The sequence below is a fragment of the Vanacampus margaritifer genome, chromosome 10 (genome assembly GCF_051991255.1).
Source record: "Vanacampus margaritifer isolate UIUO_Vmar chromosome 10, RoL_Vmar_1.0, whole genome shotgun sequence".
In the NCBI taxonomy this organism is placed as follows: domain Eukaryota; kingdom Metazoa; phylum Chordata; class Actinopteri; order Syngnathiformes; family Syngnathidae; genus Vanacampus; species Vanacampus margaritifer.
The window spans coordinates 16,289,331-16,316,898 of NC_135441.1; the positions used below are offsets into that span (position 1 = coordinate 16,289,331).

General features: G+C 39.8%; 3 protein-coding genes across 3 annotated transcripts; all 3 read right to left on the reverse strand.

The window, feature by feature from the left end:
- Positions 1-1,484: 1,484 nt before the first annotated feature.
- LOC144059223 (neuronal acetylcholine receptor subunit alpha-9-II) lies at positions 1,485-7,360 on the reverse strand. Its single transcript, XM_077578163.1, has 6 exons — positions 7,312-7,360; positions 6,300-6,445; positions 5,094-5,248; positions 4,756-4,936; positions 3,561-3,912; positions 1,485-2,269 (listed from the first exon to the last, which is right to left on the reverse strand). Exons 1-6 carry the CDS (start codon positions 7,349-7,351, stop codon positions 1,485-1,487), a joined length of 1,659 nt encoding a protein of 552 aa, XP_077434289.1. The 5' UTR covers positions 7,352-7,360.
- A 2,303-nt stretch (positions 7,361-9,663) lies between these two features.
- Positions 9,664-15,780, reverse strand: LOC144059224 (ubiquitin-conjugating enzyme E2 K). The gene is made up of 7 exons (XM_077578164.1): positions 15,423-15,780; positions 14,754-14,847; positions 13,458-13,516; positions 13,263-13,345; positions 12,051-12,150; positions 10,792-10,920; positions 9,664-10,711 (listed from the first exon to the last, which is right to left on the reverse strand). The coding sequence occupies exons 1-7, from the start codon at positions 15,483-15,485 to the stop codon at positions 10,637-10,639; spliced, it is 603 nt and encodes a 200-aa protein (XP_077434290.1). The 5' UTR covers positions 15,486-15,780; the 3' UTR covers positions 9,664-10,636.
- A 2,257-nt stretch (positions 15,781-18,037) lies between these two features.
- On the reverse strand, positions 18,038-26,655 carry klb (klotho beta). The gene is made up of 6 exons (XM_077578162.1): positions 25,788-26,655; positions 23,608-24,121; positions 22,967-23,235; positions 22,627-22,883; positions 20,686-21,572; positions 18,038-19,070 (listed from the first exon to the last, which is right to left on the reverse strand). Exons 1-6 carry the CDS (start codon positions 26,544-26,546, stop codon positions 18,676-18,678), a joined length of 3,081 nt encoding a protein of 1,026 aa, XP_077434288.1. The 5' UTR covers positions 26,547-26,655; the 3' UTR covers positions 18,038-18,675.
- Positions 26,656-27,568: the final 913 nt, after the last annotated feature.

Here is a 27,568-nt window from a genome sequence, read left to right on the forward strand (position 1 = left end):
AAAGCAACAAACAGCGGATTGTTTAAACATAACATGCTAGAATATATACCACTATAGTATAGTATAATTGCTAATGCCTACAGTGTATATCATTATAAACTCACTGTCACAATATCAATGAAAAAATGCTAAAAAAAATATGTATTTTTTATGTCTCTATAAATTTCTCAGTAATACCAGTCATGGTAATTTGCAAAGGTCTAATCAAGGCAGCAATGTGTTTTTTCATGTTTTACGAAAATGTCTTAATATGACTTGGGCAACTAATTGTAATATATATCTTATACCTGGCAAATTAGTGTCTAAAACACACACTTCTGTCCAATCAAAACCGCTCAACCTGCCCTCACATGCCCAACACTCTACTGTATTGTGCACATTAACATGCATGCTATTTTGGAGGAGGGGGTGTCACACTGTGTTCAATAATTGATGCTCCGTATTACCTTACATTCTCCAGTGCCCAGGCTGCGCTACAAACAAAGCCTGCTCATTAACAATTCACTGGGTGATTTTGAAAAGGAAAAAAAAAAAAAGGATTCAGATCATCTTGAGTGTGTACAAGCACTGTGTTATGGAGAGCCCCGGGCATCTGATTACAATGTGGTGTATGCCGGTAAAGAGCAGATCCTCTTATGTGTGTTCAAAGGTTGGGGATGTACTGAAGCTGTAATTCCAAGTTGTGTTAGACAAGCAGCACTTTCAACCGATAACAATAGTGCATGTGTGAGTACTAAAGACATATGCAGTGTTAGGAAAGAGCAGTGTTTAATGTTGAGGATCTAAATAGGACTTTTTTTTTTAAATATACCATTAAGATTAGAAGAAAGGGTCCATGTGATTATTTTTTTTATGTGACAAGATATGAGAGGAAAAATTACAGTGCTGTGCAAAGGTTACCATTAGGTATGTTGTTTTAGTAAAGTTATAGGGACTGTACAGTGAACCCTTTTTTTTGTGACAACAAACTTTTTCTAACCAGGCCATGTGTGTATAAAATGTTGCTCTGGCACCATCTCTGTGCCAAAATACTTGAAGTAAGTTGAAGAGTTTTATCATACTTCCTCATTAAAATGAATGAAAATGCCATTAATCGGTTCCAAAGAGAATTTGATTTAATGTGTATTTAAAATAACATTACTATGTCTTAGGAAAGTCTACTTAGCTTAATGCTAACAAACGTTCCAAAATGCCACAACGGGCTAACGAATAGCATTGTCGTTGTGGTGTTTGAACACAAATGGCAACTGAGTATGATACAAGTGCCTCAAATTTTGTTGCTCAACTATATTCTTCATCTGATAATTAGAAATAATAACATGTTATTTTAATGGTTACTGAAAAAAGTGGTCTCGCCTTAAAGTGTTATTGGCATCACTGATTCTAATTAAAAAACGTTTTTGGGAGAGCGTTGATTACTCAGCATACTCGCAGCAGGGGTTAACTATATAGTCAGCGATATAAAACCAGAGGGACTGGATTGATCATGGAGCCTTCCCAAGGACAAGGATGCTCATAAGAAAGACCATGATGAAGAAGATCCACATGAAGAACCTGTCCATCACTTTAGCAATCTTCTTCCACTCGGCCCCCTTGGCGCATGTGGCCCTCTGCTCTCGAAAACAATTTGCAATGTACTCTACGTTGCGCACCAATTTAGGGTCCCCACCAGGGATGCCGTTGCCATGACGACAGAACACACAGGGACCAAATGTTACCGTAGGGCCTTGAGCGGGTGTTTTTTTATCTTCAGGGCAGCAGGGTGGATTATTGTCTCCGGGGCAACATGGAACTTTCTGCTCATTTTTACAGTCCCCAGCTGGAATCTTCCCATTAGGGCATTCGTACTTCCCAAGTGGAAAGGTAGAGTAGAGGCTCCTCTCTGCCCTGGTGATGTGGTGCTGAGGTTTTATTTTGGGATGTTGTTGTGGTGTCGGGGTCTGAGGCTTAGGGTTCTTTTGAACCTGTCGCTTTTCTCGACTACTGTGACATCCCGCTTGGCCGTTTGCTCCAATGCGGGAGGTGAGGCGCTGGCGACTGACATCATCTTGAGCCAAGTGAGTGGATGAAGAGGACGAGGAAGAGGACGAGGCGCAGTTCTCGCCCACCTCGTACACGCAGAAGATCTTGGACATGTAGTCAATGATGAGGACTTTGGCCCAGTGGGGGACTGGTTTGGCCTCAGGACCACAGAAGTGGATATTCATGATGAAGATGGTGAGCGCTGTGGAGGCTGTGACCATCGTCATGGTGGCGATATAGTACTTGCCTGAATAACACACACAGGTGATTTTACACACATTTGGGAATGTAGTTTCTTTTAAGTGATTAAATATATATATATATATAAATGAAGTTACCGGTCTTATTTACCTATGGGCCATTCTGTGTCAATTCACACAAATCCTCAGAAACTTCGCAGCGACACCACTTCAATGTGCCTGTTTTTTTTTTATTCCATTAGTCCCACTATGATGTCAAAAGACATTTCTGAGGTTCCTAACTCAAACGGTTTTTGAGTTATGGCCCTTGAAACTAAATGTTGGACCTTATTTCATAATTTTGCCCCGCATCTTTTTTTTTTAGGGTAGTTTCCAGACCTGTAAATTGATATATGTAGCTATATCTATATCTTCTTTATTTATTTATTAATTGATTCAATGACACAATATATATATATATATATATATATATATATATATATATATATATATATATATATATATATATATATATATATATATATATATTGTTTACATTTTGGGGGTTCTTATCTTGGAAATATTTTGTCTTGGCAAGGTTTCAACTGATTTATCATAGGGTCCACTTTCACCCAAATTTGATCTAAAATGGGCCAGAGATGGGTCAAAATCTTTCCTGTGTTTTTGGTGCTAATATTTATGCGTATCAGTACATCCTTGAAATATTCCTATTTATGACTTTATCGCAGAATACTCTGAAATTTCTTACCCAAAAATGAGCGCAAAATGTTTGGCTCAAATCCTGAGTTACAGCCAAAATTCAGAATGTCATTTAAGTTGGTGTCAGTGCACCCTCCAGTCGACAAAATTAGCAACAACAGTTTATATTAGTGAAAAACTGCCGTTTGTGTACAGTAGTCACTGGCCAGATTGGACACCATGATGGATCGGTTCTGGCCCGCAGGCCAGATGTTTGATAGCCCTGGTTTAGCGAGTTTAAAGGCACTTTGGCCTTTAGTGCGAGTAGAGGAGCAACAGGATATTACCATTTCGGACCCCCTACTTTAGGCCACTGGTTGGCCCAGCTCCTTTACAATTAATTAAGCCTTTGGATAAGGTATTATTTTGGAATATTTTCAAAAAAATCCTTAATCTGGAAAGTAGGTCAACTGTTGTTTTAACTGCTTATTCATGTTTCTGGCATTAAAAATAGACCCACATAATTACTTACTGATTAAAACAAGAATGACATCAATGTGAAATACTTTATTCCATGTGTTATTTTGTACACATTTTATGCTAGACATGCTCTTCCAGCCCGGAGGAACCCTAAAAACGTAAAAGTGAGACATCTCTTACCTATAAGAGGCACACTCTCCGAGGGAGGCATACTCTCAGCCACCATGAGCTGGAACACGGTGAGAGCCAGAAGCACTGTCACCCCCAGAGAAACCTTCTCCCCAGAGTCTGCAGGCAGGTAGAACCCGAGAGGAGCCAAGAAGGAGATGAGGAAGCACGGGAGCAGGAGGTTGAAGATGTAGAAGGAAGAGCGGCGCTGCAGCAGCACGGTGTAGGTGATGTCGGGGTACGGGTCGGAGCAACAACCGTACATGATGACGTTCTTGGTGGCCGGCATGCCGTGGCACTCCCACTCCACGTTTTCGACAAAGTCGGACAGGTCGCCGCTGTCCATGCCCATGAAGATGTCCACCTGCCGTGCGGGGTGGGGATGAGATGGTGAAAAGGAAGCATGCAGCTTGTTGACGTTTTCAGTTAAATATACAGGGTGTCCATAAAGTCTCTTTACCATTTAAAACGTTTATTAAAAATGCAATTGATTAGATATTTTATTCAGATTTGTTCTATTGTATTCAGTGTTTAAAAAAACACACAGTGTTTATCATTACTGACCTTAAACAAAGGATTACTGATGCCATTGCCACAATTGATGAGGCTATGCTACAGCGAACATGGCAAGAAATCGAGTACCGTCTTGATGTGCTTCGTGCAACTAATGGTGCCCATGTAGAAGTGTATTAAAAGAGGTAAAAAAAAAACTTTAATAAACGCTGAATACAATAGAACAAATCGAAATAAAATATCTAATCAATTGCGTTTTTAATAAATTTTTTGAAATGGTAAAGAGACTTTATGGACACCCTGTATGATGTTCTTTTGTCATTTCCCACCGCCCCCCATTTTTAGCCATCTCAGGGGGCGGCCATTTTGCCATTTGCTGTTGACTGAATGACATCACAGTAGTAAAGGTAGCAACCACTCATATAGCACCTGTTTTCTGACTTTGGCCATGTGACGTTCACAAGCTTCCAAATCCATACTGGTTGTTTTTTCCCCTCCCCCTTTTATATTTTTTCATTTGAGAAATCTGGACGCTGTAAAAGGCAACCTGGCAGCCTTTCCGTTCTGTATTCCCCTGTTGGTCATTGTTTTCATTGTCTTTTGAAAGGGTTTTGTGGCTGTTCCGTTTCATCGCACCTTGTGGTACAATGACAATAAAGTTATCTGTTCAATTCTATTCTAATTCCACTCATACCTGGTTTCCATTGTAGGTCCAGGATCCAAAGGTGAGGTTACATTCCTGGCTGTCGAAGGGAAAGTAAGAGACGTCCACCACGCAGGAGCTCTTGGTGATGGCGGGAGCGTCCCAGGTGATCTCTCCATTGTAGCGTAATTTCACGTTGGTGTCCATAGGCCCGGATAAGGCGTCATCAGCCCTGAAAGAGCAGCAAAAAAATCTATTTTTATTTAAAATTTTGATAGTTTGAATCAAAATCTGCCCAAACGATATTAGTTTATTGAAAATCCGTATAATAGGAAGCGCATTGTTTGTTAAAAAAGAAACATCTTAGTGTGAGGGACATACGGGCATACTTGTTATAGAGGACGAGGTCCGGTCTCCACACAAGGTTGCTGGGGATGTGGATGATCTCCAATCCGTCATAGTCCTCCTTATTCCATTTCAGGTAAGCGTCGTGCCACCGCTGTCTTATCCACAAATAGGCGATCAATACTTGGTTCCTTTCATCCTGAAAGCACGATACACACACACCAAACAAGTGGTTGTTCAGTGCAGACTTGACACCGTAGTGGACCTAAACGGGAACCTGATCCAGCTAAGTAACAGTAGGCCTGGTCTGGTACTTTAAGAGTCAGGCTTTTCATTCATCCATTTGTGTCTACCTGGCTTGCTTTTATGGAGTCATTCCAGCCATTTTAATGTAAATGTAATAAAACTTCCAGAGGGTGGGGACTTATGCCTGTTTTTTTTTTTGTTTTTTTATCGCCAACTTTGGCTCTTTAAAGTCTCTGTGAGAAGAGGCATTAGCCACAAGCTAGCTTGCGAGTAACTAGCAATTGTGCCAGACATCTACTTCAACCCCCACCAAAATGCTTGACTATAATATGTACTATGCAGCCCCACTAGTCCAAATACAGTATTCTGGTTAATATTGCGTTAGTGGAATATTGAGTTAAGCAGCAAAATCCAGCAGTTTTTATCAATATCAGAAGGCGGCCATTTTGCCAATTGCTGTCGAGTGCAAATAACATTACAGCTCTGCTTCAGAAAACAGGTTAACCGTGTTTGGTCGTTGACTGAGCCCTGAGCAACGGTGATGTCATCTTCAGTCGACAGGAAGTTTCAAAATGGCCACCCCCTGAGAAGGATAACATTTTGCTGCATAACTCATGTTCCACAAAAATAATATTAATCAGAATATCATGTTTAGTGAGGTCATCTTTAGATGTGTTTTGAACCATTACACGTATAATGTATTTAGTACCGGATCTATGTATTCACATTACAGTGTCTTTAAATATACCAATAACTTAAAATAATTTTTATATTATCTATGGTGGCCACCTTTGGTCAATTTAAACCCATGAAAACTAGCTTTATATTTTTATGTCCTTGTTATTTACTGGATTTAATTACACAATGTGGGTATATTGACTCAGTTACACAAGCTAATCTATTTATTTTAGGTTAAAAATAAAAAACACTCCTTTTTTGTTACTAAAATAAAATTTTGGTTTAATTTGGATGCTGCAATGATAATTGGGGCAGGCAAGACTCACCATATCTTTGATCTGCGAGAGCGTGATCTGTAAAGTGACGTTCAGTGCTCGGTCTGTGTCCTCCACGGGCCGCAGGGCACTGGTGTAGTTCTCCATTAAATCATAGAGTAGCTTCTGCGCATAGTGACCCTGAGCCGAATGAACCACTGCAGGTACAAAGATGACATTATCCAGACCAACCGCCAACACACTTCTTGCTTGTCCTGCTGTGAGGTGCAGTATTTCTAATATTTTGAAAAAAACGTATTGATGTGATATTAACTCATTCACTGCCATTGACGGCTATAGACGTCAAAAATTAATTTGATCTATTTCCATTAGTTTAACATTTTCCCCACTTTTCTTAACAAGAGTTATGAAAACTAGAGTTTTTTTTTATTGTATTAGAACAGATATAAAATTTGTGATTGATCGTGAGTTAACTCGTGAAGTCATGCGATTAATTACGCCCAATGCCCCTAATTTTTTAATAATCTTTTCTTGAAAAAAAAAAAAGATTAGAAAAAGAAAATCTCTCTCTCTATATATATATATATTATTATATATATACATAAAAAAAAAGATGATTAAAAATTAGGGGCGTCAGGATTTTAATCGTAATTAATCGCATGACTTCACTAGTTAACTCACGATTAATCACAAATTGTATATCTGTTCTAAATGTACCAAAAAATTCTAGGTTTTCATACTGTTGTTAACAAAAGTGGGAAAAAAATGTTTAACTAATAAAAATTGTTCAAATTAATTTATGACGTCTATAACTGTCAATGGCAGTGAATGAGTTAAAAGTGACATATTAATTGAGCATTATTATCATGCTTGTAATGGAAATTGGACACAGTGACTAATGAAGTGTAATTAGTCACAGTACAAATACTTTATTGTTGTACTTCAACAATAAGCCAAAACAAAACAAAAAATGACATGGTTAATTCAATTTTATAATCGTATTTCATTTTATAATTCAAAGATGCAAGTCTTAACGAAGTCAAATTACTGTTCTAGGTCTTACCCGAAGGTAGCAGCATGGCCAGGCAGAGGATTTGGATCATCTTGTTCAGGTGTGATGGAGAAGAAAATAATAATAACAGCAACAAAATGAAATGAAAAGTAACCTGTGGCCTACATGATTCCTCACTTAAAGATGTCCACTGGCCGGCCTCAGGACCTCAAGCAAGACCAGGACTGGCCCGGTGCTCAGGGAGAGGACGCTCAGCCGCCAGCGACACTGGAGCTATCACGTAACTCAGCAGCAGCAGCAGCAGCAGCAGCAGACAGAGAGAAACAGGATGCCCACCAGTAACCGCTTTGCCGCGCATGGCTGATTCACCTAGCGGGCATCTTCACACCACGATGTTGAAAACATGGAACCTTTGGACAACTGAGCACAGATCAAGTTGTACAGCCATTTTTTTTGAACAGACAGATTCATGTAAGGCAACCATGAGGACAATGAAAACAGCCACACTTTGGCGTTTGGTGGTCACAGACCAAGACTCTGTAACCTCATAACCCCTGGGCGTTATTTGACCATTTTTTGGCTTTTTGTTGGTTCTGACCAAGCCATTTCAAAATAAAATAACGCCAAGGGGTTAATTAGCTATACAAGAGGGTAGAAAACAGAACTAGCTCTCTCTCACCTTTCTGAGTCACTTACAGTAGCGGTAGACGTGTGTCTTTATTTGCGTTTGCATGATACTGCCTCCCGGTGGCCAAGGCGGGCCAAGTAGAAGGTGCAGCACGAGAAATTGGCTTGCAGCATTAAATTATGATGCACAATCTATTTAATGTTTCATATTCTATTTAAGTCATTACACTCACTTTTTCATTAAGTGCAGTATTATAGAATATAAAATACAGTACAGAACACTACAATGTGTAAAAGGTTAACTAAAATGTTTTAATTTAATTCTGGATTCTCCGTTTTTAACATTACATTTTTACTATTAAAGTGTTGTTGATGATGTTGCTTTTCTACAAGTCTGGTTTTCTCTAAATGTTCAATGCACCTGTGCAACTTTTTTTTTTTTAAGGATGTGCGCTTTATGCCTTTCTGTAACTCTTCCAGTCTCTTCACTATTGAAACTTGCTGATGACAGTTTTAAGTTCAGTAGGCACTTCCCTGTCAAGATGTGAACAGCATGAGGAAGAAGACTGTTTCAATACAAATTGTATTTGAACCAGGAAATACAAATGGTCGTTGCATGGATCAAACACCTGTTGGGAATTTTGCCTTTCAGCAAAATGTACTGAAACACTGAAGAGTTAGACAAAAGTTTCAAGAAGGTCAAATATTGGACATGGTCGTCTTTGGTAGCTCTTGAAGCTATCTTGTGTATAACAAGTCATTGCTGTATACACATTTACTATTTTTTGGGGCTTTATTTCTGCCGTAAGGCTATGCCATAGTGACCTGACCTTGGAGTGCTTCATCCTGTTTTGCCGCAAGCGGAATGGGGAAAGCAAACTCATACACTGAACAGCAACAGCATTGTATGACAACAGTAAAAGTTATTCAACGAAACAATTCCTCCTATTAAATTGTCTTTTGGGGGGGGGGGGGGGGGGAATCTAACTGGCCAATGTTAAGATGACATGATACAATTCAAATTGATCACGGAGGGCCATCACAACATTGCCCCTGTGGGATACAACAGTCAAATTAGTGTAATTCATTATCCGTAGTGTTCTTTTTATGGCAGTATGTTTAATGTAGTTCTTATGTCGGTCCTCATTAAATGGTGCAGGTGTACCTTTGTGGAAAGCTGGGTCATTTTCACAAGTGCAAATTCATCTTTTTCTGGTCGTTTGGGGTGCCTTGAAGCTAATAAGTGGTTAGGCACTCTTGCACTGCTGCTGTGTCTTGAAATAAAGCCCACTGCTAGGGTTTGTTGGAGACGATCTAAGAGGCGCAACCTGCTAGCAGGCATACCATCTGTCACCCTGTTCATTCCACGCCCTGCGTATGTAAGGTGATCTGTATTTTACAATAGATTAATATAACCCTGCCGTCTTCCTGCTCTAAATATGCTAAAAAAAATATTTTTGCAACCAAGGATCACAATGGCAGAGGAAAACAAGTGTATATGTGGGACACTAGTAATCCTGATCCATTTAGCACTTTTGCATGCATTTTAAATTTTGATTTCACATCTCTTACTAGACAGATGCAATTTCCTCTTTGCGACATTTCTTTCTACAGCTGAGAGGGTCTCTGCCCATTTTTAACTCAAATGTCCACATTAAAAAAGGTAAATATAAGATATTTCTAAAACCTCAAGTTTGTTGTGTACTGTGCTGGACGCATTCTTGCCAAGAAATCCAGAACAAAAACATATTCAGAGAATACAAAAAGTCAAACCGGTAATTTACACACTTTATCTTTATTTACAGATGAATCTTTTGACACATTTATCTGTTGGCATTGTCAAGGTGACGCAATACTTGCGCGCTTTCTTTTACTTTGGAGGTTGCATTTCTGTTTATTCTAAGTTTTTAAAAACAAGAATCCAAATATATTCCTGCAGAAGGCCAAAACCAAGTAAAACACTCTTTTCCTTCCTTTTTTGTTTTAAATATCATGAGAAGAGACAGGTGGTTTTATTCAAGTAATGAACCGGTGGGGGGGGGGAGATGTCAGACCGCTTAAGAGAGCAAATAAAATAAGAGCATAATTACACCGTAAATTCATTTTGGTGGGATTACATTAACCTGGTTCCAAACTTGTATGAAACAGTGTCACGTGAATGTGATCGCAGATGTGGTATTGAAAAGAAGGAATACGCCTCGGTTATGTCTGTGCCGAAATTATTTCCAAGTCCTGCCTTCGATGAAATCAGATTTGTGGAATTTATTTACACTAGGCTACCATCACTAATGCCATTAGTGGCACATGAATGTATATGGGTTGTTGTTGTCTACATTTTTTTTTTTAGAATGACATTTGCCTTGGGACAACTGAGAGTCCAAAAGAGTTTGCCTGACTCTTACAAAAAAGGTTTTCCAAAACCGAACGTGAATGCCTGCATAGGTGGCGAACGCTTGTTGGAGACACGACAGCCGGGTCACAGAGTGGGGACTTTAAGTGGTCGGACTTCTGATTGTAGCACTGACCGGAATGTTGAATGACCGTCAAGGAGGCCAGCGATGCGCGCTTGCCAAGCAACTGATTGGAGTGTGTGGCACAGCAGAGGGGAGGGGGGGAAGTGCGGGTGGGGCAGAGTCCACTGTGAAACAGAAGGTGCGGCGCGGGGATAGACGCTGAGAGATGGCGGAAACGCGATGGTGTGTGTGAGGAAGGGGGGGGATGAGGAAGATGTAAAAGTTGTCGTCAAGATTCAGTTACTGATTAGTAGCTCCGTCGCCGTCTCCACGTCCCAGGATTTTGACGACAAGGCCACTATTACTGCATTCTGGAGGAGAAAGGAAGGCACATGAGAAACGAGACAACATATTATATATAATAGGGGTTCTTTAAACGTGTGACGCTCACTTTTTCAAAGCCCATGGCACAAAGTTCGTCTATTTTGCGCGTGTACTCCGGACAGGAGACGGGAGCGCCCGCGTAGACGTGAGACCAGAGCCTCGCCGTCTGTTTGAACATCTCTGGGTTCTGCTTGTACTGTGGAACACACAAACATTTCCATGAAAGAGGTTCATGGGTGGCGTCGGTGGAATAGTTCATTTTCTATAGACAAGTGGTTCTCAAACTTGTTATGCCAAGTCTGAAAAAATACTTAGCTCTCTATGTACCACCGTCACTTATGTCAGGTCTAAAAGACTAAACACAAATGTAACACACTTAAGTTACTAAACACAACTGACGTGAGGTATCGGAATTTCCGGACTACAAAGCTAAAGACGCTAAATTTAGCCAGAAAAATAATAAAATTCCACTTCATTTCTTTAGCTGCAGATCTCCATGTTCTAATGTCTCGCAGATGGTTTTTTAAAAACTTTATTACCTCAAACATTGGAGAACATAAACAGAAGCCTCCCAGAAAAGCTATACGGCGACAGGAAAGCTTGTTACAAATTACTTTGACCTTATTTTAAATCTAGCTGTTGCTTTAATAAAAGTGTTAAAAGGATCACAACTCATGTGCTAAATAGATGCATGAACTCCATCTTGATTTAATCCCGTGATGTTTACATCAATCTTCGCATGTCACAGAGCTGTAAAACGGGTGTTCTGATTAATGTAGTGGCACATATAAACAGCAGGTCGGAATAGATCAAGTCACATGTACAAGCCATGCTCATATAAATTTACATCCCCTCCTAATGAGCATAAATATAAGGTGAGTAAAAGGTTTAAAAAGGCCCCCCCAAAAATCTATAAAATCTAAAATACTGCCGTCAGCACTGGTATCTGCTAAAACTGAATTAAATGACAAAAAAACACAGTTGGCAGATTTCTACTTCAATTTCAACAGTACTTGATGTTATGGCAGCTCAATGACTATGTTGACTTTTGTTCCCTTTTCCTTCATTTTAACTTGGCGCACCTCAAAATGTCTTGAACTAAAGCAACTTAACTCAATCTCAATCAGTATTTGGCTCAAATAGTCTCCAAAAAACAACTATGAAGTCATTGAACGTGAATGTCGCAGGATTAGAGTAAACGATGGATGTCTGGAACAAAAATCCGTCCAATCCAATATTTTGCTCTATTTCATCCCCTTACAAGTACTTAACAGTATTAATATTCGTAAGGGTGAACAAAAAGCGGAAGCATGCATACTCGCCGACCTGATTGGCTACCACTGCATCCTGTGGATCGTCGGGCTCCGCAGCTGCCAATAAAGCTTGTAGTGACAAGAGGACCGTCCTCAGCGTCATGGCCGCTGCCCTGAAAGATTCACATTCAGTTTATTGTTTACATTGCCTCACACATAATGCTCACATTTACATTTAACTTAACTGTCCAGGTACAATGAAAAGCCTGCAGCATATCTTAACACTGTGTTGTTTTTGTGTTTTATCTAAAAAACAAATGTGTTTGCATAGAAAAAAAATAGATACTGGATTGATGGATGCTGTTTTGTTTTATAAAAATCAATCAATAAATAAATGAAAAGTGTAACAAAGGTTGGAGATGATTTTTATCTATTCTATGGACAGCAATGCATTTAAAAATTAAAAATAAAAAAAAGCTCCTGCTTGGTTATTCTCCCCAAATGCATTTTTAACAATTTAAGCGATGACATCCAATGGTCAAATTGGAACATGTGGTACATTCCGCTAGAAAAAAAAAGAAGATTATCTAAAGCAGAAGGAAGATGAAATGTTCACACAATTTTGCACATTTTTGTTTATAGCACTCTTCTTAAGAAAATCGTGGAACTGAATGTAGTTATACTCAGATATGTTGACATTTTCAAACCCTAAAAGCAATCAAATACAAGTAGTTTCACAATAAATTATAATCTATATGAATTAGAAAAGTAAAAGTGCAAATTCATTGTGATTGTGCTTGTATTTAAAAAAAGGTAGTACAGTTATCGCACAGTGCTGAGCCAAATGCTTTGTTTATTTCAACCAAGGTTGCCCAAACTTTTCCACCGCTGCATTTTTTTGTATTTGAGGTCAATTATTTGTTCCATTTTCACATGACTTTTTGTAGGCGACAAAACTTTTGTCTTGCCAAAATCTGACCTTTCTGTGTTCATTAAATGATCAAAATTTCTTCAGTGAAGCAAATTTATTTTTGTATATTAAACATCATTTGGGAGGGTTTTAGCTTTTATATGAGCCATTTCCAAAACCAATGGGTTAATTAAAAGTCAGGTTATAAGCTGGTGTTTCTACAAAATGGATAAGCGACAAGACTTTTGTCAGGGACTGTATAGTTACTTTTAGAATATACCGAGTGCATCCGACTGTCCGGATATGGCCGACTGGTTAGACTTGCATGCCTGGCTGGCGTGGGCAATATGCGACGCTGTTGAGAAACAGACTCACCACTGGTCTTTGAGGATGTCCAAACATATTGCACCTGTGACTGAACTGATGTTGGGATGCCAGATCTTTGAGATAAACCGTACCTGCGTGATAGAATGGTGAAGAGAGAAAAAAAGATAAAAAACATGCTCTTACATGTCATTTGTCAATTTAGGGAGCGGCCATTACATGATACTTAAGAATAGACCACTCTACCTTGGGTGGATTGAAAGGATATGTCTCTGGAATTTTAATTTCTAGTTGGTATCTACCCCCTGAAAGAGAGGAACAAAGATCATGAACAGATGATACATTTGCATTCATCAATAAATACTAGGGAATGGATCGTGTAAACTACTGTATATTCAAACGTCATGATACGACATTATTGCGACATGAACCTCATGGCACAATAATTATCACGATACTGCGGGGTGGTTGCCGATATGCTTTGTAGTTAAACTTATTAATCGTGTATCATGTTGATTGTGATTGTTGAAGTGTCTGTTCAGGTATATTTTCATTGAGATTGTTTACAGTAAGTGTGTTAGCTGTAAGCTACCTTAATGCTAATGCACTCAGGGAGATTTGTCACAAACTTGCCTGAGTTGGTTGTAAAACGGTAATACAATTATGCAATTTACCACAAGTTACATTTGACCAAATGCAAACAAAGCTTCTATTCTGACTACCGACCGTATTTCTGCTCCCACTATGACCCAATCCTCTCAAAAAGTCACAGTAGTGAAGAAACATGAACTTGGCTTAATTTTTTCCCAAAAGTTGTTCGACCCTTACAAATAGCAGGACAACAGAAACTCCTTATAACAAAAAGGAAGAGGAAACAAATAGCAATAACTGACACGCCTAGCAAGATGGCACTGAAAGTGGAGTTGAGAAGGTGAAACCAAAAATAAGCTTGCCCCATAAAACATTATATTGTTGTCGCTAGTGCACACTGGGAACTTTTGTCTTTATTCAGTTTGGGATAGAATATTTTTAGTCAATATGATGGACCTACTCTTTATTTCCTAATGTTACATTTCAAAAAACAAATTAATAAGCGGCTCGGATAATGGATTGTATATTTAAATATTGAAAAATAAATTAGGGAGGAGGGTCTGCAAATGCGCAGGTGCCGAAAAGCAAGTATGCGTGTCCACACTGTAAATATGTTGCCATGAAATACATAACAAGAATATACAGATCCACTACAGCAGTTTAACTTTCTTTTTGTCAGCAATCTGATGATGTTTAACACGGTGAAAGCTGACATGCGGCCATTGTGATTTAGGCAATGTTGTGCCAAAGGTTATGTCTTCCCAAGGAAACAAGTTACACACATACAGGGCCACTTTGAAGTTTAGTGTCATTTTGCAAGGCCTTGTGGAAAATGAAGTTAATGACTGCAATGGAAGCAAGACTGATGTTAGCAACCAAGTCTCCTGAGGCTTCTCACCTTATGGCATTCAGTGGCATATTGTCAAAACAAAGTCTTCAGAGGCCTCTCACCTTCATACGGCGTATCGGGTGGCCCTGCTATCTCCCCCTTAAGTTCTGTGAAGTTCTCGTCCACCAGATCCACCTTAATCTGGTTTTTGCTCGTCTGAAACGGTGAAGAAGCAAAGATGCAGTGAGCAAGACAGACAGGCTGGAAAGCGTTAATTGAGCTTGCTGTCAAAACACAAACCTGCCTATGCAGCATAAAAATGACACCCCACACCACGAGCAACAGCTATTTCAACCGTTAGCCCCCAACTTGTTGAGAGCACTGACCACATTTGTGGCACAAATAAACAATAATCTAAATAACGCGTGAATGACAATGACACGGGACTTTATCGAACTCTTTGATGGCTAACTGAGCTAGCAGTTACCATACGCTAATAATGCGCTAGCTCATGCACGCCATGTAAAATACGGTTTTATTTCCTCATGAAATGTGCTTAGTTGGGTTTTTAGAACGGCGTGCGAGTCGCCAAGCTGTCCACATGAGCTCAACAACAGCGGCCAAAAGCTACTTTAGTGAAGCTGAACGGCGGCACACAAGTTAGCTCGAGCTAAGCTATCCGGAGGTTAGCTGACAGCTGAGCCAGCGACGCGTCAGTGGCGTTCTTCCTATCATAGCCAGCCAAGACAAAGAAAAGCAAAACAATCAAACGGGTAACCGAGTCGACTGACCTCTTCGCTTTTGAGCACCTCCTTGAATTCGCGTTTTATCCTCTGAACTGCAATGTTAGCCATGATTGTTCCACCCGGTTTCCCAGTGCGGTTTGGGGCCTCCTCGCCGCTGTCTGTCCGGGCCTGGCGATCGAACGTTAGCTTGCTTGTCGTGCCCACAGGAACACACAGCTTTGTAGGGAACAACCTCCAAAAGTAACCGCTGCTGCTGTTGTTGTGCTCCTGGAGCGCACCGGGGCTGACGGTCCGTTTATCCGCGTGGTGTTTTAATTCGTTACGACTATGTGTGAGAGAGAAAAAGTTGGCTTGACGTTCGATGTTTGATATTCACTCCTACCGTCTAACCTTAGGGACCGTCTACAAATTACATTCTCCAGGGTGACGTATCATGAAATCACCATAAAGGTTTTTTTTATTTTATTATTCTGACTGCTGTAGTAACTGGGAATGAAAAGCAACTAACTACTACACCTCCAATATTTATCATATCTTTCACAATGGACAATTTGAGGACATTTAAGGGACAAAAAAGACCACAAATGATCACAAATATTCACCAAAAATCAACAAAAACACATTTTCTCATTCTGATTGCTGTAGTAGATGGCATTGGTATGCAACTAACTACTACAGCTCCAAGGATACTATTAGTGGTATGGACTGCAAGACCAGGGAATTTTAAACAGTTTTTATTGTGCAGAAATTTATCGGTAAATCGTTGACCGACGGAGGGACCCACATGGATGCTGGAGATTCCAAGAGGACATTACAAATGAATTTGAGGTCATGACGTGTTAAGGAATGTAATAATAATAAAAATAATAATAATAACAATAAAAAAAATACTCACATATGAGTATGGTATGAGGCTTCCTTACAAAACCAACCAAGTGTTTAAGGCAAGCAAGAAGACTGGAATAGCGCGTGTGAGCGTGTTACCATCAAACGGGTACTTGTCCTGCAGGCTTGGAAGAAACGAAAACTTTTGAAGGGCAAACTCCCATGAAGTCTGTCTGAGAGCGAGCCATGTGACGCACACTGGCATCCTCGACGTCTCCTGTCATTGGTTAATTACTGCCTGACGTAGTATTGATTCATAATAACAATAATAATAATCCATACAACCCCCCACAAAGTATTGGAACGACAAGGTCAACTATTCGCTTTTGTTGTATACTGAAGACATTTGGCTTTCAAATCAAAAGATGAATATGAGCCAAAAGTTCAGAATCCCAGATTTTGTTTCATGGTATTTACATCTAGATGTGTTAAACAACTCAGGACAAAGAGCCACCCATTTTTTGAACAAAATTATTGGAACCGTTATTATTACAGTGATGTTTAATAATTGATAGCAGAACCATTACTTATCTGCGTCAAAAGCCTACAACCCATTGACTTCACCAGACTGTTGCATTCTTTATTTGAAATTCTTTTCTAGGTCTTTTTTCAGTTTTTATTTGTTTCTAGGTTGGTTCTCCCTTCAGAAGTTAAAATGCCCAATCTTTGACCTTCGACTTTTTCTCCCTGATGAAGTCTTTTGTTGTGTTGGCAATGTGTTTTGGGCCTTTTTCTTGTGGCCATGATTTAGTTTGGAGCAAGGTTATTTTAGTTAACTAAAACTAACGAAAAAACTAAAACAAAAATTCAAAAAACAATTTTGTTAACGAAACTAAAACTGGATATTCAGCATACAACAAAAATAAAGGAATTGACCTTGCAGTTCCAATACTTTAGAGCACACCCTTGTTGTCTATAGTTTTCCTGAGATCAAATGTAAATGGAGTAAAAGTGATTCTACATAGCAAGCCTTCTAAATATTTAACAGGCTAACAGGACTGGATATGTGTTACGATACTGTATGACAAACTAGGGTTACAGATATCTACAATTCAGTTGCATATATTCGTAATTCATTAGTGGGCATCTGCAACTGAATTGTAGATAGCCTTCTGTATCTGTATTGGAAAACTCTCTTTACATGAATGGCAAATTGATGTCACTTGTCATCGGCAATAAATATGATGAGAAAAAGAGCTGTTTGTATTGGTTCCACCAGGGGGAGACATTGTCACGTCTTGATATACAAAAACATCGCAGTTTATGTTATGATGGAAGTCAGCATCATGGCATAGCTATCGTGTTCAAGGATGTAATGAGTTTGAGATGATGCTTGGACTTCGTCTGTTCTATCTTTTTGATAAAGGCAAAATTTACACCAGTCAGTTTGTCTTTTTGCACACATGGAGTATGAATCTGCCATTTGATCTTTGGTTTTCATAAAGGCCGGGGGGCTATCCATTTACCGCCTTAGAATTAGTTATACAAGGAATCATACTGAAAAAAAAAACAGGGTGTAAAAATAACATTTTCATAATACCAAATTCTCACATAAAAAAAATCACTTTTTTTTGCACTCTAAAGTCTACAAAAGTACCTATACGCTGTATCTCAATAAGCATAATAAATCCAGACATGCACTTGGCAACCAAAATATACCAAACTTTATATTCAACTTCTTCAATGCAATACATTCTGAGTAAAAAAAAATACAAATTAAAACAACAATAATTTGGGGGCAGAGATCTTGAATTTTAGGGCCACAACCTGGAATTTTTGCCAGCAGTATTTTTAAAAAGAGTGAAATCAGGAGAGTACATGTATCAAATTTCACTATTTGAACAATTTTTGCTATAACTGCAATTACAGTTTTTGCTGTATTATATGTGTGTACGCTAATGCAGGAGCTGTCAACTTTTTGGGGTCCAGGGAATCCTTACAGGCCAGTCATTTTTACAAGGACCCCATCATAATCCTAACATCAATTAAACATAACTAACACCGTTTACTCATTGCTAATGCCAATGTAGTTACAAAGTTGCCTATTTTTTAGGGGGGAAAGTCATAAAAACAAATTCATATATATTTTGTTGTTGTTGAGAAAAACAAGAACAAAGACGTTTTTGTTGTGATGAAAATTGATATTTTTCTAGGATAAAGTCCTACTTTAGCGTGAATTATAAAAGTGCAACTTTATTTTTTTAAATATTATGCCTTTTTTTTCTGGAAAGACACCTTTGAGAAAATTGGACTACCGTTTTCTGCTGCATATTAGTCATTCGCCAATTATTTTGTGGCCCATCAAGGCACAGCTCATGGACCCCCAGGGGTCGATTTTGAAACCCCTCAATTAATGTACATTATATGAGTCTGTTTTGTGTTTAACGCTTGAGAGCAGGCGCACATGAGCACATTACTGCACCCTTGTTCTTCTTCTCCTGCTCATAATGCTCACTCTGCTCTTCCGCCCTTTTATGTACTTTCTCCTGGTAATGATGGTGGAAAAGACCAGCGCGGTGAAGATAACAGCTGTGAGCACGAGGCAGCAGCCAAAGACCGTCAGCGCCTTGTTCTTGGACACCCACACGCATAAGGAACACACTGGCCGCACCTCACTGGAGCGACACGTGTGCGCGGTTTCGTCTTTGGGGAAACCGCTCCGAGTGATGATTCGTCTGTAGAAGTCAATGGAGGCCTTTGCTTTGGATTGGTGGTGGGTCGAGCTGAAAAGACCATACTGAGGTACATGATCATCTTGCAGCTTCCATACATAGAAGCCCTGCAGGTTGACTCCATCCAACTGGCGTGCTGAAGAAATATGGAGAAACAGAAATATTCATTTGTCATCAATTTATTCCTTCATCTTGTTTATCTTTTAGATTTAAATATGCTATTTCGCTGCAGGTGCAATGTAGGTGAGCAAATGGCCATAAAGGGCAAGGTATGAAAAGCTAATCTAATTCATCTCTCCATTGTTTCTCTGCCCTCCCACTTTTTATCATCTTTATGGTTCCGTGGGAGTTTATAGGAGGCGGCAATATAGCCATAAAATCTATATTGCTTGTCGAGCTTTGCCTGGGCGTCAACATCATTCTAATCCATGCTGAAAGTACATTACACAGGAGTGAAAATCAACATTACTTCTGGGCCAGCAGAGGAAAATACATAAATACTACAACAACAAAAAATCTTGACAATATGCGTTATTTTGGTTAATATTGCGTTAGTGGTAGTGGAATATGAGTTAAGCATCAAAATCCAGCTGTTTTTGTCAATATCAGAAGGCAGCCATTTTGTCACTTGCTGTGGAGGGAAAATGACATCGTAGTTGCCCAGATCTCAGGTAACAACCAATCACAGCTCAGCTTCAGAAAACAGATAAGCTGTGATTGGTCATTGCCTGAGCCCTGAGCAACTGTGATGTCATCTTTAGTCGACAGCAAGTGTCAAAATGGCCGCCCAGTGAGATGAATAGAAACGGCTGGATTTTGCTGCATAACTCATATTCCACAAATGTTATATTAATCAGAATGTCATGTTTAGACTAGTGAGGTCACATATAACATATTATTGTCAGGAAATGTTTAAGGTTGACTACTCCTTTAAGTAATAATAATAATAATTTAAATAATTATTCAATTTAAATGTATTTACAGTAATAAATCTTATGCATCCCCACTATTCTAAATATGGCATTCTGATTAATATAGCGTTTGTGGAATATAAACAATGCAGCAAAATCCACACGTTTTTATCCATCACAGTGAGCGGCCATTTTGCCACGTGCTGCCAACTGAAGATGAGGTCATCGTTGCTCAGGACATAGGTAACAACCAATCACAGCTCACTTGTTTTCTACAATGTAAGTTTGGTCATGTGACATTCGCTAGTTGATCCATGATTGGTCATTACCTGAGCCCTGAGCAACTTTGATGTCATTTTTTGCCTCAAGATGGGTAAAAATGGGTGGATTTTGCTGCTTTATTCATTTTTCACAAATATATTAATCACAATACCATGTTTAGACTAATTGGGCTGAATGGAGCATGTTATTGTATAGAAAATTTGGGCGTTAGAGTCACTTCTAATTTTTTATTTTGTTGTATGTGATGCTGCTTCCATGTGTGTAAAAGTAGCAGCTGTTTATAATTATTACATCTATGTTATTTCCAACTAGCCACTCTATGCATTTTGCATTGTTAGCATTTTGTTAGCAGACCTTGCGGAATATTTGGCTTAACTTAACATTTTGATGTTTAAATATACAGTACAATGTTTAATCGTCTTTTGTTTTTATTTGTCAGTAACATTCAACTGGGATTTGTAAAATAAAATAAAATCTATAAGTGAATATGAATATGAATAAGTTCTATTTCATACATTCATCACAGAGGAATTAGTCCATGAAAACTAAAAGGCTGACCTTTAAGAGCCTCCTGCAGATAACTTTTTATGTAGTGTTGCCTCGTGCTATCCTGGACAGGAGCCTGGTCATCAACCCCACTTGCTGAGATAATGATAGGTCGAGCCCGTCCATATCGATCAGTCACCCAGCTCAGCATCTTTCGTAGCCCCCAAGGGACGAGAGCTTGGCCCAGACTGGAGGAGGGCCAGGTGGGATCAGAGAGGATAAGACAGTCATGATTGCCAGGATGGTTTTGCTGTACATTGTTTGGAAAAGGAGCAACCAGGCGGGTGGTGAAGTGGTTCAACGCAATGAAACTCAATGCACCTTTCAGCTCCTCCCTTTCAGTTTTGGTAAAAGTAGGAAGAGGAGATCCCTTCATTTTTCGAGGATAGTCTCCTTTGCCCTGCTTCTCCTCATCTGCAGTCCGCAGCAACGGGTCCAGGAAGCGAGCGAGTTCAAAAAGAAGGAATCTCTCAACCGCTGCTGCATGTGACTCCAGGAGGAATGGGTTTGCGGGTTCAGCCCAGTCGGCGTGTAGCGCCAGTGACACCATAGCGCCCTGCTGACGAGAGTACTCGCGCTCATGGAGCCGCCAGGCTTTTGCATGAGCCAAAAGGAGGTTATGGACAGCCCGGTGCTGTTCATTCGCATCGGAATAAATATCTGTCAGTCTGTTGGGCTCGTTCACCGTGATCCAGTAATGGACCCAGGAGCCAAGCTCCTGGTAGCATAGTGATGCATATGCCTGAAAGGCCTCCACTGTGCTGTAGTTGAGCCAACCTCCAGAGGCATGCAGGGCGCCAGGCAGGCCAAGATGTGGAGCTTTGTGCGTTGGGTAATAGAGGATAACGAGAGCTTCTAGGTCCAGTTTCTTCAGCTCGGTGAGGACACAGCGGTAGTACCTTTTAAACATAAATGTTGAAACACATAGAAAGTTTATTTTTATTTTTGCATGAAAATTGAAAGAAACTGTTTAGTGTTTTTCCACTTTTTCAACAAATTGCAATTAACAAAGGAGCTGAACGGCATAATTCACAATAGGTAGCTAGTACCAAACGGACAGAAAATAGCATCCACTCCACTCAAAATGCCCCTTTGTACAGTAGCTGTCAATGTCTGCTAGTTCAAAAAATAGTTGTTTACAAGCGCTGTGGCACAACTAACAAAGACATCTGCCATACAGGGCAGATGCCCGGTTGGATGGCCTCTCTTGGGGCCGATGCAGCACTTTTTAATTATTATTTTCCTACTTTTTACCCCAAGAGACTGGCTCACATTTTAGAGGGACCAGTCTGTTAATCTGTTTCGAATATACACTCTAAAAACAGTTGAGTTAAAAGTAGCCCAATTATGAATCAAAAATGGACCGATCCACTGTATGGGTCAATTTGACCCAACTTTGTGGGTTGTTTCATACAAAATGGCCCAATTTTTGGACCCAACGACTCTAAAAACAGTTGGGTCAAAAGTAACCCAATTATGGATAAAAAATGGAGTGATCCACTTTATGGGTCAATTTGACCCAACTTTCTGGGTTGTTTTATACAAAATGTCCCAATTTTTTGACCCACGTAAAGGATCTGACTAATATGTAGGAGTTGTTTTACCCTGAAAGACCTATTTTTTGACTCAAAGTTGGGTCAAAAGTTAGATATGTGCATTCAAAAGAGGTCAAATTAAGTTCACGGTTCACAGGTGGTTATAACACATTTTAGGTTCATCCTGAAATTTCACCCCAAAGCCCCATATTGCTAACTTTTGATGAGTACAGTGTAATGCAGGAAGGCCATCAATAAATTCATTTTGAACATATAATGACCGTATATAGTTTGCGCCCTTGTGGGCTGAAAAACATAGCTTCTTGTTTCGGATTTTTGTTTTGGTTACAGAAGGATGCGCTAACCATCATGTATTTGAAAAATAGGGAGTTCATTTTCAGTCAATCTGCATTCTTACCTCAGTGCTTCCACATTCACACTAGAAAGGTCTCCATGTGGTAAGATCAGAGACCAGTTTAGAGCAAAGCGGTAGTGCGTTGCCCCCGTAGATGCAAAAAGGTAAAGATGACTACGGATGGCCAGATAATCTGTGCACTGGGAGCGATTAGTATGAAGCTTGACTCCTGGGATTGCATGCAATGATCCATCGCCTGTCCAGTTCCAAGTGTACACATTTGGATCTGTAAATTGGGGGGAGAAGGGGTAAAAGCGGGCCTAGCAAGAGAGAGAGGGGGAAATGGATGGATGGATGAGGGTGATTGCATTTGTCTCAATCCATTTTATCGGGATGCAGTTACCTGCAAGGTGGAGTCAGCAATACCCCATTGAAAATCACAAGGGAAACGACCTTTAACCTCTCTGGAGGGCTCCACTTGGGGGAAACCATTGTCAGCAATAACCCGCCTGTAATACTGAGCACTAGTTTTGGGCGTCCTGGTTCGATTAGGATGCGAGAAGTCAACGTAGAAAAGCCCCCGGCGGACTGAGTAGTTGTAGTTCCATTCAAAGCCATCCACCAGTGACCACGCAGTGTAACCTAGCAACCGAACCCCATCCAAGCGGACAGCTGGAACACAAAACACAGCAACAAGATGAAGTTACATGTGTGGTGATAGTAGAGCAGGGGGCCCAAAGTATGGCCTGGGGGCCACTTGAAACAACCTGTACCTTTCTTTTTGTTCTTTTTTTTAAACAACTAGTTTAAATGTAATTATATTGAAGGTTAAAAAAAAAATCTGAATTTGTGGTGCCCCATGAAAACCCAAGAGTCCTTCCTTAGCATCTGCCTATTTTGCCTAATTGGTTAAAACTAAAATAAAAATTAAAATTAAAATTAAAATTAAAATTAAAATTGCTTGTTTTTATTGATATGCAAAAAAATATTTACAACTAAAATGTTAATATTTCTTTTCACTTACTTTCTTTCCTTACTATTTACCTTGTAATACATAGTTGATAAATCTCTTCATCAAGTAAATGGCCACTGTGTCCTCTCTTCCCACGTTAGCTTCAGAGAACCATCCGCCCTCAGCCACCAGAACTTTCAAGTCCCCATACTCCAGTTTAATCCAGCCCAGAATGCGCCTCAAGTCTGGAGACACGGCCTGGCCAAAATGGGGCAGGTTTCTGCCCAGGCGGAGGTTGTTTGGCCCGAAGGACAGGGCAAAGAAATCAGCCGTGTTCTTCACCCATTGCTTCTCTTCGCTAGAAAATATGGGCAGAAGGCCGCCGTGCTTGATTTTCAAAGATGATGGATAATCTCCATCGGCTAAAATGGGATTGGCGAACCAACCGAGAACAGCTTCCATTGACTGCTGACATAGATCGATACTGGTGGTTGTGGTTTGGCCTTTTTGAGGTTCAACCCAGTGGGAGCCCAAAACAATGGACAGTTTACCCTTCTGAGTTGGGCGGTAGTGGGTGTCATATGTGTGCCAGGCTTTGGCATGTGCCTGTAAATCACAAAAAAAACACAACATTATTCTACCTAATCAATCATTTGCTTTGGTGTGTGAGTTTGATTTGTTCCATGACCACACTCAAAACATGTCTAGTCAACTTTCCCCATTGAAATGAATGAAAATGCCATTCATCTATTCCAGCATCCGCCCCGAATGAGGATGTAAAGTTAGCCAGCTGTTAATTAATTAGCCTTAGCATTAGCCACTGTGTGTGTGTAGAGTGATGACATCAGTTGAGAGTCATATTTATTAACCTAACAATGTTTATATAACCACAGAAGTGCCATTGTGTAACTTCAGCCAGTGTTACTTTGCAAAAGGCAAATTGCACTTTAGTTTATTTTATTTAGTGCAAAGTGTCCCGACCTTTATTAAATCAAGGTGCATATTTCACATTGGAAAAAAATGTGACGGCACACAACTTCACAAAAAAAGTGGATACATACGTTATTTATGTACCTTCTGTCATCTAGTGGAAGAGCATTTTATCATTTAATCCGCCTGTTACTCTATGTCATTAGCAACAACAAAAAAATGGGTTAATTTTATTTTATTTTTTTAGGTCCAAATAAGTGACACTGGATAAATTACCACACACCTGAAGACCTCTCACAGCACGGTACACTGGTTGGGAATCATGGAATTCATCGCAATTTAGTAAATAATCACTAATGTGAGGAACTACGGTATTCTTATTTATTATATTTTAATTCATTCAAAAATATTATTTCAGAGAATATATAAGTGTTTTTTTTGTTATTGGTGCGTCCATGTTGTTTGTGATGGTTGGTCTCTCAACGGTTCCATTCAAATTAGGACCGCCACCAACGGTGACTTGAGTAACAGATGTGGTAATCAGACTCGACCTAACAAGTACACGATAATGATCTTTTTTTCATCTGAGCGTCAACACACAACAGCTGTGCAGCGCTCTAAATGGCAAAAACATGAGTGATTATTATTGAGGCATATCTCCATGACTTCCTCTTACACACTGTACGGACATGCTGGACTTTAGACCTCATAAATCTCATAAAACGTCCTGTTCATTGACAAGAAAATAACTGATACATGTGAATTGATGTCAACAAACTTGTACTTTTACTGGCTCATTATGGGAGGAAAAGATGAAAATAACTCATTTGCAATTTAACCCTGGAAAACCCAAGAACCCTTTTCTTCTTTGGAAAATTATGAATTATACATTAAATGACTGCTATAAATTCACTGAACACCAAAATATATGTTTTTTCAATTTTAACCCTTTATTCCCTAATTTAGGATTAGGGCGAAATTTGACCCTTTGGGATTTAGGGGTATCATTTCGAAAAAACAGAATAACAAAAACTGTCAGTAAACTATTTAGAATTTAAGAAAATAATCAATCAAATACACAGCTACATTGAACAATATAATTTTTTTGTTTTATTTGTTGCATTTTAGCCATCTTATCACTACCACTCTGGCTCATGTAAGTGCAATATTCATCCACTAGATGGCCCCATGTAGGGGTCAGAAGTGGCACTCTGGACTTTTGAAGTTAAATTTGTAAAAATAAAAAAAAATAAAAAGTCTTTATTTGAGTAGCAGAATTTATAGGGGCCAAATTTGACGCCGTGGGTTCTCCAGGGTTAAGCCCACATGATGACAGACTTACCTTAATCAAATTGTGGGCCACAATGAGAGAGGCAGCAAGCCCCCCTGTTTCCCCAGGGGCATGCATCCCCATGCCATACCCTTGTACAGCCACCAGGTATGGATTATGCATTGTAAACCAGTACCTAACACGGTCTCCAAATGTACGGAAGCAAAAGTCAGCGTAGTCCTCAAACAATCCAATAAGTGTGTCGTTTTTCCATCCTCCGTACACCTCCTGCAGGACCAGCGGCAGATCCCAATGATGGATGGTAACGATGGGCTCAATTTGCTTTTCCACCAGCCTGTTTATGAGGAGGTTGTAGTGCTCCACGGCAGGTTCACTGGGAGGACCTGTAGCATTCCCATCAGGGAACAGTCTGGGCCAAGAGAGGGAGAAAGAGTAGGACTTCACCCCCAGATATTCAAGCGCCTGCACATCTTCTTCCCAGCGAGCATAGCTGTCACTGGCCACTTTGTCCATCTTGGATCGGGTGAAATGGTCCCAGATGGATGCACCCTTTCCATCCTGTTCCCAGGATCCTTCAGTCTGGAAGGCGGACGTCCCAGACCCCCAAAGGAATCCTGGGGGGAATGTATCATGAAGAAAGGATTCTTCTAGACTGATAGCGACCGGCTTGGGCTTCTGCCACATCTGCCTGCCATCGCCGAGAGAGCCAGCCACTTGGTGACAACTGTTCGCCAACCACAAGGACAGTAAGAGGCACTGAATGATGAGATGGGGTGGATAGTCCAGCATGCTTATTCCAGAAATCCACATGAAGTGCTAGGTAGTCTCAGTGTGAAATATTGTTCTTTTTGGGAACAATAGATCCATGTCGGTGGAGGGCAGGGGAGAAATGACCATAGTCCAGAGAGAGGAATATGTGAAGCGGTGTGATCGTTGTAAATCTGGCAAGACATCCCTCTCAGTGCACTCGTGCGGCCACTCAGCCCCGCCTTCCCACGTGTTCACACATACAAAGGTTGACTGATAATCAACCACCTTGCTTGCGTCACTATGAGGGGCTTCCGTCTTACCTAGTAATGTATCGTCACAAGGCGACTCGGCACTTTGAGGTACATCATTTAATTACAGTGGTGCCTTGACATATGATCTTAATTTGTCCAGTGACCATGCTCGTAACTCGGCTCTTTTGCCATTGAAATAAGTGGAAATGCCATTAATCCTTACAATTAGTTTGCAATGTTTTTTATGAGAAATATTGTGCTCCATAATATTATAATTTATAAGAAGTAATGCCATAAATAAAATTAAAAACAAAACAATTTTTGCAACATTTTTTTCAATACACTTCAGTGGATATTGTGTTACTCCTTCTAGTGTGTGTGCATTCACAGTGTAATACTCAAAAAGTCACTTGTATCTCAAAACACCACAATATACAATACAGTGCTGGCTTGCAATACAAGTGACTCAACTTCATATAACCCTTTAAGCAACAAATGTTTGAACACAAAAGTTTCAGTAACTGATAAGACAATAAAACAGTACTCAGTCATTTGGTCTTTATCTTCTGCGAGGAGCAGAAATTAGCAAAACCTCAATGAACAGTATATCCATCTGTCCGTCTTACACTGCCCACACGTGGCCAAAGCGGGCACATCAGAAAGAGCAGCAAAGGGGTTATTCAAGAAATAATAAAATGTGTAGGCTATTTATGTTTTTTTGTAAAGTTTGCTTAAAAAAATGTGAGACTGGAACAGATTAATGGCATTTATATTCATTTCAATGGGGAAAGGCGATTTGAGTTACGAGCGTGCTCATGGAACAAATCAAAC